General features: G+C 38.0%; 2 protein-coding genes and 1 non-coding gene across 4 annotated transcripts; 1 reads left to right on the top strand and 2 right to left on the bottom strand.

The window, feature by feature from the left end:
* Positions 1 to 512: 512 nt before the first annotated feature.
* LOC107798461 (uncharacterized) lies at positions 513 to 8621 on the top strand. 2 transcript variants are annotated; one of them, XM_016621466.2, is made up of 6 exons: positions 513 to 801; positions 887 to 968; positions 6621 to 6762; positions 6878 to 7201; positions 7290 to 7546; positions 8097 to 8621. In XM_016621466.2, the coding sequence occupies exons 1-6, from the start codon at positions 585 to 587 to the stop codon at positions 8332 to 8334; spliced, it is 1260 nt and encodes a 419-aa protein (XP_016476952.1). In that variant the 5' UTR covers positions 513 to 584; the 3' UTR covers positions 8335 to 8621. The 2 variants fall into 2 exon arrangements, with proteins under 2 accessions (XP_016476952.1, XP_016476951.1); XM_016621465.2 differs by having other exon boundaries at positions 6851 to 7201.
* LOC142174048 (U6 spliceosomal RNA) lies at positions 3412 to 3514 on the bottom strand. The gene has a single exon (XR_012703403.1). It is a non-coding gene; the product is annotated as a U6 spliceosomal RNA (small nuclear RNA).
* Positions 8622 to 9497: 876 nt separating the features above from the next.
* On the bottom strand, positions 9498 to 13359 carry LOC107798459 (uncharacterized). The gene is made up of 3 exons (XM_075237894.1): positions 13091 to 13359; positions 12446 to 12543; positions 9498 to 10118 (listed from the first exon to the last, which is right to left on the bottom strand). The coding sequence occupies exons 1-3, from the start codon at positions 13241 to 13243 to the stop codon at positions 9557 to 9559; spliced, it is 813 nt and encodes a 270-aa protein (XP_075093995.1). The 5' UTR covers positions 13244 to 13359; the 3' UTR covers positions 9498 to 9556.
* Between the last annotated feature and the right edge of the window lie 601 nt (positions 13360 to 13960).

The raw sequence follows: 13960 nt of genomic DNA, 5'->3' as shown, positions 1-13960 counted from the left end.
CTATAAAGTCAATGTATTTTCTTACAAGTGAATATCTCTTGTCCCCTATCATTATGTCTCTTTCTATTTATATAGGACATATTTCTAGAAACCCTAATAGTACAGGTAAGAATATCCACTAGAATATTCTCTTTAGTGTCCTATCTTAAAACTAGTTGTTATAACTCTGTCTAGGATGCTCGACCTCGACCTTGATCCTTGTTGACTCCTTGACCGCATTCATCATTTATGGAACCACTTCGACCTTGGGCAGGTCCCCATTAGAGTCGTATTAGTGACATATGGCAGTATGTGAATACCTCCTTAATGTTAACATGGTTTGATCATATTAGAGATAATTTTTAACCCATACAATTTTATGGTCATCATTAGAATGCCATGTTTAAATAATTACCAAAACATTCCTTTTAAGTTCTTTTTTCAGTTCACTTTTTTTTCACCGTTGTGTCCGCATCCTTTTCTAGTTATGACAGGTTAAAACTTATAATTTTGTTTTGTTTTTAACTCAGTAGATAAGAGGTTGTAACTCTGGTTGCGGTACACGGGTTCATTACTAGCATCCTTTCTTAATCCCTATTAACTACATGAAAAAGAATCGAAAAATTGTCACAAGGATTTGGGATCTGTACGCACCCCGTGCAAAGTTTTGGGCCTATTTCCCAACATCTCCGAAGCTTAAGAGGGAAGTAGGAGTAACTTTTGCTTTTAATGAGAGTCCCTTCTTGCAAAATGTTCATTGCAATTTGCAACCTGTGAAAATGAAGCCGAGACTCGCTGCTTCAATTTCTGCTTTAATGGCCGGTAAAAATCTCTGTAAAACCCTAACTTTTTACTGTTTTTCAAATAACTCCCTTCCCGTTAAACTGTTCATTTACCTCCGCCGCAGGTGAACGTGCCGGAATCTGCAAAGCCATTTCCGGCATATTATCGGAATCTCAAACATTCAACGGCGGCCGAAACTGCAGCAGGTAAAATACGATTTAAAGCTTGTGATTTAATGGAGTAGCTTTTTTCTTGGTAGTTTTACAAATAAAGATTAAGCAACAGTAAAAATCGAAATATGAAAAAATTTCTGCGTCAGTGTGCCAATAGTAGGAGGATTAATAGCCTACCTATATCCCTTTTTCAATTTTATCCTGGTTATTAGTGCTAATATAGATTCTTTAAATGTGAAAATTATCAAAATATTTCATTTTTAGCATTGGCTAATATCACTGCAATTTTTACACCATCAATGCAATTTAGTTGGTTATAGCAGGTTATCAACATATTTTCCAGGTTACCATATTAGACTTGACATGAACAGTTTACCTACTGCTATAGGTCGATGGTCTAAAAAATTTATACGCCGTCAATGCACATAACTTAAACTCTGTAATTCATCTTGATATTTTCGCTTATGAATTATAGTTCATCTATTCGTTGTTATTATTATTTACTAATTGAGGACGATGTTAATTGTCAATAGAACTTTAAATCACATGTAATCGAGCAAAAAAGAGAGAAGAGTTGACATGAGAGTCTTTTCTCGTAGAGAGAGGGAAACCAATGCCAAGTTCGGCAATATTCCGAATGCATTTTAGCTGAAATCTTGTAGGAGTAATTTTTAACTGGGACAGTTATGTAATTTTTACTTCAAAGATATAGATGTTGTAGCACCCAAGGGTATGGCCTAGTTGTCAATGAAGTGGGTTGAGAACCATGAGGTCTCAGGTTCAAATCCCAACGAAGACAAAAATACTAGGTGATTTTTCCCATCTGTTTCGACAGAGTTACCTTGTACCTATTGCTAGTAGGAGATAGCAGGTATCACGTGGAATCAGTTGAGGTGCACGCAAGCTGGCCCGGACACCAGGGTTATTAAAAAAGAGATATAGATGTTGTTACTTGTTACTACTTACTAGAAGCACGCCAAGGCAAATGCACCTAGGAATATGTATATAGAGCAGGATATAGTGATGTTAAGATTGGATTAGACCAAGAAGCCATTTTATAGATTAACCAAAATATAATGGATGGACGATGAAGCAGATTCAGTTTTTGTCTTTCCTTAGACCATTCCCTCTTTTACTATAGTGGAGATTATTGAACATGCTCATAAGACAACAGAAGAATGAATGTTTTCTTTTGTAGAGGTATAAATAGCAATTGGGCTGTATTACGCCGACTCTGGTTCTAAGCATCCTTTCTTCCCTGCTATGCTTAGGAAGTTATGTGGATCCTTTGAGTGCTAAATTGATGCCTAATTGAGATTCAGGTGACTAGTGTGTAACCTACAATTTAGGAATAGTTATTCTCCAGAGCCGGCTGAAAATATGCCATTTTTTGCAATTCACTCACAAAGGGCCGCTTGACACTCAACCCTCACCATACTACATAAAGGGTGGGGTAGATTTCCTCTTATCTATCTCTGTATACAGTGCTTGTGGATAACCATTCACATAGGTCACGTGCTATTCAGTAAGTACCCTGTGCATATAAAGTATCTCCGAAAGCTTGTCATGGATATGTCTTTGGCTGGTATATTAACTAAAAGGAAAAGGTTTCCAGCTGTATGAGTGTGAATGCCAAATACTCATTCAGAGTCTCTCTTTTGACCTTTCCTTCCTCAATTAGTATTCTTGTCTAATTCATCAGTCATTCTCATTGCTCACTAAAAATGGATTCTAGTGTTATTGGTTTAATATAGTTTTTCTATTCTCTATCATGCGTCAACATTCTACCGCATACTTTATAGAATGTATTTGTGTTCATGTATAAATGTTTGGATAACTTCTGCATAAAAACAGCAAGAGATGGTTTGTTTTGTGTGTTTGTTCGAGTTCAAGATCATTAGCCTATCCACAATGAATTCAATCCAAAGTTAACTTAACTTTTAGAAATTGAATGGATAGCTCCCTCTATTGGTTTTTTTAATAAGCAATGTGGAAGCTCCCTCTGATGGGCTTAGATTGCAAAGTTGAAATCGATTATGCAATTATGCACAGATCCCGTAATTATGACATTGATATTAATAATATGGTCGTTTGGCTCCTACAGCCTTTTGGTTATACATCAAACAATGCTGGCATTTGCTGTTGGGCAAACAAAATTTGTCTCATAGAGCAGATGAATTGACTTGGGATTGAGTCACAGTTGATTGATCGATTGATGAGATAACAGAGGGAAAACAGTGGACTAGGTCTAATCTGTTTGATTAAATACTCCCCCTGTCTCATTTAGGTGTCCCATTTTATTTGGCACAATTATTAAGGTAAGAAAATCTAATTGAAAATGAGTCCAAAAGTGTAGTATATAAAGTGAACTTGAAGAAATTTGAACTTTGCTTTGTTCAAATGTGGGCTTTGCAGCACCTTTTAAACAATAGAATGTAGAATATTGAAAGAATATTAAGTTCTTTTTTTTTATTAAAAAGAATTGAACAATTTCTCGATTTGTGCATGTCATCCTTGCGTAGGGGCCATACTAATATTTTCTGTAGCAGACCAATTTTATCAGATGTCGCCGAAGGGACAAATAGTTAACTCAATTTTGGAATAGGGTTGTAAATCTTTGCAATTAACACCTTTGCACAATAGGTGAAAATGGGTACAGAAGTGGTGATAAAGTTGATTTGGAAAAATGTGAACTTTTTTTGCTAAAAAATGGGTCCAACAACCATTTTACTAATAGAATATTTGATGAAGAATTTTATGAATAGATGAAAAAGGTAATAATCTCCATCAGAATAAGTTGACAATTTTGGAACAACCTAAAATAGAAATAGATAAATTTGTTAGTATGAAGGAAGTAGTAATTAGTAAATCTTCAGAGATAACACCTTTGCACAATAGTGTTCGGGTGAAGGCCAACAAATAATCAGCGCATGGAGAAAACCAAGGGCAAGCTGTAGAAACTAAAAGTACTGAATGTGTCAAAAGCATAGCAAAGACCTCTTGGCATAATAGCTAGTGAAAAGGATAAACTACCTTCTTAAAGGCTCAATAGCTTTCAGCATTGTGAGAAGGCACGGGAGAAAATATGTTATTGATATTGGATAATAAATACAATACAAGAGGTCCATATTTATAGCTATACACTACAAGAAGATATTACTCATCTTCCAATGTGGGACAAGATTACACTATACATATCTGTAAACTAACATTCCCCCTCAAGCCGATGCATACACATCATATGTACCGAGCTTGTTACACATGTAACTAATACGAGAACCAGTAAGAGACTTAATGAAAATATCTGCTAGTTGATCATTCGACTTTACAAACTTTGTAACAATATTTTTTTCTCTGACAAAGTGACAGTCGATCTCAATGTGTTTAGTTCTCTCATGGAACACCGAATTTGACGCAATATGAAGAGCAGCTTGGTTATCACACACCAGTTTCATCTTGCTGATTTTTCCGAACTCTAACTCTTTGAGCAACTGCTTGACCCAAACTAACTCACACGTCGCCATAGCCATGGCCCGATATTTGGCTTCGGCGCTAGATCGAGCAACTACATTTTGTTTCTTGCTCTTCCACGAGACCAAATTACCTCCTACTAGAACACAATATCCAGACGTAGAACGTCTATCAAAAGGTGATCCTGCCCAATCAGCATCTGTGTACCCAACAATCTGCTCGTGGCCTCGATCCTCGAATAGTAATCCTTTGTCTGGAGCTGACTTTATATACCGAAGAATGCGAACAACTGCATCCAAGTGACTATCACAGGGAAAATCCATAAACTGACTTACAACACTCACCGGAAAAGAAATGCCAGGTCTAGTCACTGTGAGGTAATTCAATTTGCCAACTAACCTCCTATATCTCGTAGGGTCTCTAAGAGGCTCCCCCTGTCCCGACAGAAGCTTAGCATTTAGATCCATAGGAGAGTCAATAGGTCTGCAACCCATCATTCCAGTCTCCTCAAGAATGTCTAAGGCATACTTACGCTATGAAATAACAATACATGAGCTAGACTGAGCGACCTCAATACCTAGAAAATACTTAAATCTGTCCAGATTCTTAGTCTGGAAGTGCTGAAAGAGATGTTGCTTCAGATTAGTAATACCATCCTTATCATTACCAGTAATAACAATATCATCAACATAAACCACTAGATAAATACACATATTAGGAGCAGGATGCCGATAAAACAAAGAGTGATCAGCCTCACTACGAGTCATGCCGAACTCCTGAATAATTGTGCTGAACTTACCAAACCAAGCTCGAGGGGACTGTTTCAAACCATATATTGACCTGCGCAATCTGCACACACAACCATTAAACTCCCCCTGAGCAACAAAATCAGGTTGTTGCTCCATATAAACTTCTTCCTCAAGATCACCGTGGAGAAAAGCATTTTTAATGTCCAACTGATAAAGAGGCCAATGACGTACAACAACCATGGACAAAAAGAGACGAACAGATGCTACTTTAGCCACGGGAGAGAAAGTATCACTATAATCAAGCCCAAAAATCTGAGTATATCCTTTTGCAACAAGACGAGCCTTAAGCCGATCAACCTGGCCATCCGGGCCGACTTTGACTGCATAAACCCAACGACAACCAACAGTAGACTTATCTGCAGGAATAGGAACAAGCTCCCAAGTGTCACTCGCATGTAAAGCAGACATTTCGTCAATCATAGCATGTCACCATCCTGGATGAGATAGTGCCTCACCTGTAGACTTAGGGATGGAAACAGTGGACAAAGAAGATATAAAAGCATAATGAGGTGACGACAGACGATGATAACTTAAACCGACATAGTGGGGATTAGGATTAAGTGTGGATCGTACACCTTTGCGGAGTGCAATTGGTTGACTAAGAGGAGACAAGTCCGCAGTAGGTGCAGAATCTGATGCGGGGCGTGAATCACCTGGGCCTGATGCTGGATGTGGACGACGATGATAAGTCAAGAGTGGTGGAGCTGCAGAAGGTTGAACTGGATTATGTGGAGGAGCGTGGCGGCTTTTCTGCCGGATAAAATTTCAGGGGTTGGTCGGAGGGTGATCTACCTCGTGGTGGAGTTGGTTTTAGCACAACACCGACAAAAAGTGACTTTCACTTAGACAAGCCTTAGGTCACCGGAAAAATTACACGATGACTAAATTCTTTCTTCCCGGTTAACGTTGGAATGACGCACAACGATCTTTTCTCACTAATGCTCTGATACCATGTGAGAAGGCACGGGAGAAAATATGTTATTGATATTGGATAATAAATACAATACAAGAGGTCCCTATTTATAGTTATACACTATAAGGAGATATTACTCATCTTCCAATGTGGGACAAGACTACAATATACATATCTGTAAACTAACAAGCATAATTACTTAGATGAACAGTTAAAATAGTATCGGGAGGTTTTAGTTAAGGAGAATTATAATTTGCTAAGCTGGGCAGGTACATGAGAAATACTTCAGGTGTATCAAAGTTGGAAGGCAAAGAAAGGGCAAAAAAGACGTTGGCATTTTGTCATTAACCCTCTCTTCCGTGCTAGGTCAACCTGTGGATTTTCCAGTATAGCGTGGATTTTGTAGACATTAATATTCTTATTATTTTTAAGGCCAAATGCCATGCATTCTTATTGATTATTGTACTATTCTCACACCTTAAAGTTGTCCAGCTTCCAGTTCCAAAGATTTAAGAGCTCAAAGGGTTTACAATTTGTTTGTGATGACGATGATGACTTCTCAGAATTGGGTTCTCCAGTAGAAAGAGCCATTGGGCAGCTGAAGTTATTAACGGAGAAGCCTGACCCTTTTGTGGTATGCCTTTCTGATTTATTAAGAGCTATATATTATATGTCCATATAGGACTTCTTACCATTGGGTACATGGACTGATTTGTTTGAAGATGTTACCAATACCTTTTGAGCCACAGAAACATGATAATGGTAGAAAAGTATCTTCAAGCAAGTCTTCTCGCAGTGAAAGCAAGCAAAGCAGAAAAGGCGGAATCTTAAATCTTGATAAACCTCATCAAACTTCTTGTGAGTTTGGCAATGGCGATGATGCTTCTGGATCGATTTATACAACTTCGGATGCTGCTAGGATGAATGTTCGGAGGTCAATCTCAGTTGGGAATGTACCTTCTACCATCAGCCTTTCTCAGCTTGTAGAAGCAGTTTCAGTCTTTGGAAAGGTCTGTACTGCCTCAGTCCGGGATCTGCCTGATGGGCTTAACTGTTGGGACATCCAATTCGAGGTATGCTATTGATTCTGGAACTTCTGCTCATTAAATTCTCCTCATTGAGGAAAAGTTTGTTTATTAACTGTTGTTAACTGTTGGCAAGAGCTTAGAATCCTGCAACAGAGCAACTAGAGCTGGTGCGTTAACTGTTGGGAAGTCTCGTCTTCAAATCCATCCTCTGCGGGCTTCGATGGTTGTTACTATCAGGATTAAAGGCATATCCAGAGATGCTTCCTTTGGTGAGATACATTCAATCTGTAAAGTTGGCACAACAGAAGGATTGGCATGGGTAAGCAAGGATAGTGTTGATGCCTTATTTACAGTTGAGACTGACACAGAATCGCAATCAATCCTCAAAAAGTAAGTGGTGGTTCAACCTGGAATACAAAATGTTTTATTGTTACTGCATTCATCTGTTTTAACTCTTGTAGGTTAGGGGACTGGGTTATTTTTTTTGATTACTTTGCTATCTCAAAAGTATAAAACTGTTCTCATGGTTTCCTTTGGGAAGGAGTTGGAGGGGAGAAATTAATCCAGAAACCGCTTCTCTTTATTACTGCATCAACATTAATCATGTTCCTCAATATTCCATGTAGTTTTTCACCGACTCTTAGCATCAGTACTCCATATTGTTTGCATATTATTAACTATGAGAGGACTGATATTGACATCTGGTCATTGAGTATTATATCTTCCTCTTTTCCTTAGCAAAACATATTATCTTCCATTATTTGTGGACACTGGTTGATAACCTATGGTATTTCAACTATCTTTTGGCCAAGAATTTTAAATATGTCAATCCGAAATCAAGTTGCTGTTCATCTTGTTTCCAATTTAATTGTGCCTGTACTCTAGTGGATGAGAATATATATACTTGGTGTAACTTACTTATGCATTTCTCTCTTCTTAGGTTAAATGGTACTACTGTTGGTGGTCATCGCCTGTCAGCTTCTTTACTATCGAGCAACTCATCCTCTGCTTCCATGTCTGCAAATGAGGATGCTAGATGCAAGATGGGTTTACAAATTAGTAGTTACTTGACAGTACTCAAATTGCAACTTGAGGAAAAGAAAGTGCATTTGGAGGATCTTCAGATGCTGCATGAGGGAATAATGCACCTTGAAGATCTGCCTTCCAACATTGATTAATCTGACATTTGATTCATGATTTTCAAATTGTTTTCTCTATTCAAGAATGTTCACTTGCTAACAACAGGGTCACTCTCTTCAAGCCTCTCTGTACCCCCTTCCCGCAAACCCTTCAGGTGGCCCCTTGCCCTTGCTTTTAGTTGCTGAAATGAGCCTTTTTGCAGCCTGTCCCATTTGTAAAGGATTGGCTGTCCTATATATGTGCAATAGCGGTGGTGACAGTCAAATATTCAAGGGGATTTTTGCAAATTATCCCTATATGAAAGGATAGTTAACTTTTCCCTTGAGCATGTTCCAACTTTAATTTCTTAATTGACTGATTTCATTATCATATTTGCTGGGCAGGAAAGCTTAATTAAGCTACGCCTGACTATCAGATCATTATCGGGCATTGCTGTGTGTTCTTCCGAGAGAAAGCAAACAAGATGATGGGGCCATTCTGACCAACCCTAAGTCAATGGCCCTTCTTTTTGTTCTCTATACTTTTTACAGCCTCATTTCTAGTAACTGAAAACGCTATTACTGGAGGGACCCTTTTGGAAAAGTCTATTGGTCGATGATTTGTTTTGTGGTGGTTGTTACCATTGATTGCTAACCCGTGCTCGGTTCTTCATTGCCTGTCGCTATCACTGGCTATCTCCTCTCCTAATCCACTTTTAATTTCATTAAGTAAACTTGGATTCAAATTAGATTACCCAAATACATGGAGTAGGAAAAATTGCTCTGTGGACGTAATTTTAGAAAGAAAAATGAAATACTCTTGAATTACTTTGGTATACCCTGAATATCCAACTGGTTGAAGACTACGGGAGTATGTGAGATGGACAAGTTTGAGAACATAGAGGGAATTGTAGAGTGGAATAGAGAAAAGGAAAAGGAAGTCGAATTGGCCTGGATTTCTCAGTTCCTTATCATCATATTACGTACCATACACTGAGATCTAGTTAAATACATACTCTTCACATGTTTTCTTATACTTCTGTTTCTGTTCATATGTTTTTTCAACTAAGAAATGAAAATTTTGAAAGAGTAGTAGAGGGAGCAGGGAAGTGGGGAGGACAAAGAAAGAATGACCCAAATAATCAGGGAATTCTGTGAACGAAGGCCCATTTTCTGAAAGTTGTTCTATTTGAGCATAAAGTGCACAAGTCATTTACTGAAGGTTTTAGTTGTGCACAAGTGCAGTAATTGAATTCATTAAGGACAGAGACAGGGATTGTGTTTAATCTACAGGTTCATCTCCTTTCGGCCCCATATTCAAAATTCTACAAGAACTCTCCCCATTTTCGGGTGCTGATACACTCATTGAGGAGCATTGTTCAATCTTATATTCCCTCTCATCAACTAAAGACTTCATGTAGGAACAAGGCCGGTCCTCGGTCTCCATATGACTAGGCTCCAGCCCTGGACTAAGTTGCAACTCAAATGATGATGGTCCGAGAGGTTGAGTCCTCATTTGCACAGATCGCAAAAGTGCAGCTCTCCTTAAGTCAGCAGAGTGGCATATGTCACTGGGTGATGATGGAAATCGACCCTCAGAATCAGAGCCTCGTTGACGAGGCTGTGAGGATGTGGCAGGAGGGAAGTTGCAGGAATTTGACGGGTATGACGTGGAGGGAGGGCCTGATGAGAACCCATTCAAAGGTCTGTGATATCGGTAGGGTGAGACTGGACTAGTTGGTGTGCTCTCAGATTGGGGGGAGCTGGTAATTGTCAAAGGTTCATAGCATCGTGAGTCATCCGAATCTTCTGACATTGGGGAATACTGAAAGGACATCTCGTCCCTGAAAAAACAATAATATAAAGTCAAATAAAGCTTGATAACAAATAAAAAGGGTGACAGCAAATATAGCATCTTCATCTGTCAACTATATTTCATATTCAGATGCACATGAGCAGGGGCAGATCCAGCCCTTTGGTACCGGGTTTATCTGAACCCGGTACTTTCGGCGCTGAGCATAAATTTGTGTAAAAATTCACTAAAATTGCAACAAATAGTAGATATGAACCCATAAATATAAAAATATCATGAGTTCAAAACTAAAAACTTTAAAAGTTGAACTCATAGAGTTTAAATATATCCTCCTCTGCACATAGTTTGTCAAGTTGCAAATAATTAGGACATTCAAAACTCGGGAAGAATTCAGGTAGTCTATCTCTACAAGTGATTCGGAGAGAGATAAAATGAAAATAAATGCTCCTAAAAAATAACCATATCCAAAAGCATGTATTGTGATAGATTGGTCCATCTACACATTAGTGTCTGTGTCTTCCTCATCGTGTGTGGTTCAGTAAGGGATTAGGGAATTTTGGTCTTCAGAGGACCAAAATGACCAAGATAATCGTATTGATCATATCTTCAAAACAGTGTAATTTTGCTTGATTGTCACAGAAACCCCCCCCCCCCCCCAAACCCCCCAACCAAAAATGAAAATTTAAATGATGGTGCTGTTTTATTTAACAGCAGACTACAGAGTCCTGACATTGCACGGCACATCAGGTTTTCTTACAACAAAATCGAAGGCAAGTCACCCCTTTTTAGAATTTTTGGAACTATAAAACCATACAGCGTTGACCCCTCTGTTACGCTCAAAAAACGACCATACGGTTTGTATTTCCTTGCCAGCCATTTTTTGCTCTAAACTCCAATTGCCATGACAGGAGACACCAACAGAGGGCTCACTGCTAGCTTCATCTAGTAATCCTTTGAGATGTTCGCAATGTCAGTGTATGTAAAGCTCTCAACACTTCACTTTTCGCAACAGAATTGCTCTTACAGTCACTACAAGGTTCACAGAGTCATAGTAGATGAATCGAACTATGATCATCATAGAATCAGCGAAAACTAGAACCCTCTTCAGAAAAAGACAGGAGACAGCTGCCAGATGACAAACCGCATCTACCAACTCTAGTTTCCTATCATTCATCACTCCATTACTGATGAATGGAAAAGCTGCTACCTTTTGAGCATCTTAACTCTACAAGTTTTGAGGTTGCTTAAAATATACTAATTTATCTGTCAAAGATGCACAGACACGAAACACCGCAGAATCCCGCACCACAGTATATTCACTTGCAACTAGACCCATACAAACTGCCATAATATTGTGTTTCATCAGTTTGCAGATCTTAGGGTTTTTTTCCCAAGTACTCTCCTACATAGGACCAACTCCTACCTATAGCATAGTATTATGACTATGAAATTCAAGAGGTCAATTTAAAGGACTAATAGAAGATGAAATGGCGAAACTCAAACAGTGGAGTATGCATCATGCTTGGCCATTTTTATCCAAGGGAAATATGTGTAAAAACGTTTGAGGAAGTAACAAAAAGTTCAGGTAGCTACTCTGCATCTTACCTTGTTTGTTTGATGCTTCCCACTTACACAGAGTATATTCTCTGATATTATAACAATAAGGCAGGTAAGTTTCAAGTGAAAATTGGAAATGGACAGGACACTACATAGACTGTGCAAGTCATGAAAGTTATTGGATGTTGAAGTACCCAGATCCTTGCTAATCAGATATAATATAGTTTACTTCTTGCTTCATTTTGTTTTATGCGGAGGAGGGTAACAGAACAAAAGAAGCCAGAAGTTCGATTTAGCCTTCTAGTAACTTTTGAAATGTAACAATTAATAGATGTTAAAGGTCCTAAGGAAACCTAATATAGACCAGCATCAACTACAGCATCCACCATAGTTGAACAATTGATGTACATGGAAGAAGAAAAGCAACTTCTCTGTCTGCTCTCTCTCGATTTAGCTCCACTACCTCGCAGAAATAAAATTCAACATATGTTGTAAAAGCCTATAAATATTATGTCCCAAAGCACCAACATTCAGGTAGAGGTATCAATAAATCTCTCTGGATAATAAACAGTTCTCTCAAGACTCAGCTTACTGTAAGGACTATCACGAACATATAACTTAACAAAGGATTTGTACTTGGAGCATAAGCTTAAGGTCAGAGTGTCATTTCAGACTTTCAACAGTCACTGAAGTTGGATTAAAGTTGGAATAAGAAAGTAATTCTCTACATAAAATGAGAAACAGAAATTGCTTAAAATCTGTGTAATTTTCCGTCTTGCAAAATAGTAGAAAGTTCATCACCTGATATAAAGCATGTTTTCGGATCTTGAGGGAGAATCCACTATATTATCTGGTAAGGAGTCTCCCACTGTCAGTCCATTTAAACTTGACGCCATTATCTGCAGAATTCCTCAAGTTACGTCATAAATAGCAAAAGCAACTAGCACACAAAGCCAGTACTCACACGGCAAAGAACATGCGTTTCAAGTACTAGCCGCATATCCAACTTCAAAAATTACAATCAACATAAGAATCCGAAAATAAACATTTACTAAACACTTGTAACTTTAATAACCTTGTTAAGAAAAAATCTTTGGGAATATTCAATCAGCTGCATTTCAATCCTAAACTACTCTTTATCCAAACAAACACTACAGTTTTTACTCTATTTGTCCTCTTTAATACACCGAATTAGATTCGTGGAAACAAATATTAATGGTCGTAATTTGATAAAGAAAATATCACACCGGAACTGAATTATTTATAAATTTGAGTTCATGAAAGTTATATAGAAATGAAATGCTCAAACATGTCGAAATGTCCCAAATAAAAGAGTATTACGTAAATTAAGACATAGAGAGTATGATTAACAAAATCGGCGAGCTTCTAATTCGAAGCCCAGATACACATTTTAAAAGAAAAGAAGAATTCGAGAAGGGGACACACCTCACTAAGATATCGTTTGTGAGAGTGGAGATTATCGAGATAAACCTCGTCTTCTGGGTCTCTATTTCTCTTACCGCATGGAGACGATGTGGCTGACGATGCTGCTGCCGTCGCCGGAGCTGACGACGGCGACGAACCCGTCTCCGAGCCCATAATCCCAAAGAGGAAAATCAATCCTTTTTCCCCCTGTTTCTGGAGTTCAATGTCAGACTAAAACCGATCAAGCACCCAACAAAACCAAAATTTAACGGCTCTAGTTATCTTTTTTGCTTAAAATGGCTTTAATTATACAAAAAGGTGAATATAAAATAAAAAAGATTTCGATACTAGTTGAAATGATGCCAGGTCATTTGTCCACTTGTCTCTAAATGTAAGCCCCTTCATTTATGGGCTTAGGCCTTTATTAAGTCAAAATAGCACTTGCTAGCCATTTTTCAGACCGATAATCAAAAAAAATAGCCAGAGTTTGCAAAGTTAGTGAAAATAGCTATTATTTGATTAAAATACGGAAAGTTCAAGCATAATATATGGGATTATAGAGCTGATGCATATAAACTTCCAACATATTATGCTGGAACTCCACGACACAAAAAGTTCCAGCATAATATGCGGGTTGGAGATCCTGCATATAAACTTCCAACATATTATGATGGAACTCCAGCACATTATAAAATTATAGCATATTATGTTGGAAGCTCATATAAAAAAATTTGAACTTCGGCATATTATGCTGGAATATTTTCGGATTTTAACAGTGTTTTTGTTCAAATTATGTCTTTACATAAAAAGTAACTAAATTTTGATTACTTTTAAACCGTGGTTATTTTTCAACTACCAGTTATAAATCTAGAAATTTTGTAGTTTCACCCT

Source organism: Nicotiana tabacum, chromosome 19, assembly GCF_000715075.1.
Source record: "Nicotiana tabacum cultivar K326 chromosome 19, ASM71507v2, whole genome shotgun sequence".
Lineage (NCBI taxonomy): Eukaryota > Viridiplantae > Streptophyta > Magnoliopsida > Solanales > Solanaceae > Nicotiana > Nicotiana tabacum.
The sequence above is the reverse complement of the archived record's forward strand: the minus strand, read 5'-3'. Positions and strand labels throughout refer to the sequence as shown.

Excerpts from the sequence above, each read along its gene's own strand:
- LOC107798461 (XM_016621465.2), top strand. The coding sequence starts at position 585 with ATGAAAAAGAATCGAAAAATTGTCACAAGGATTTGGGATCTGTACGCA. Across the intron at positions 802-886 it reads AATTTCTGCTTTAATGGCCG|GTGAACGTGCCGGAATCTGC; the intron begins GTAAAAATCTCT and ends CCTCCGCCGCAG. Across the intron at positions 7,202-7,289 it reads GTTGGGACATCCAATTCGAG|AGCTTAGAATCCTGCAACAG; the intron begins GTATGCTATTGA and ends ACTGTTGGCAAG.
- LOC107798459 (XM_075237894.1), bottom strand. The coding sequence starts at position 13,243 with ATGGGCTCGGAGACGGGTTCGTCGCCGTCGTCAGCTCCGGCGACGGCA. Across the intron at positions 12,544-13,090 it reads ACAAACGATATCTTAGTGAG|ATAATGGCGTCAAGTTTAAA; the intron begins GTGTGTCCCCTT and ends GGAATTCTGCAG. Across the intron at positions 10,119-12,445 it reads GAAAACATGCTTTATATCAG|GGACGAGATGTCCTTTCAGT; the intron begins GTGATGAACTTT and ends TTGTTTTTTCAG.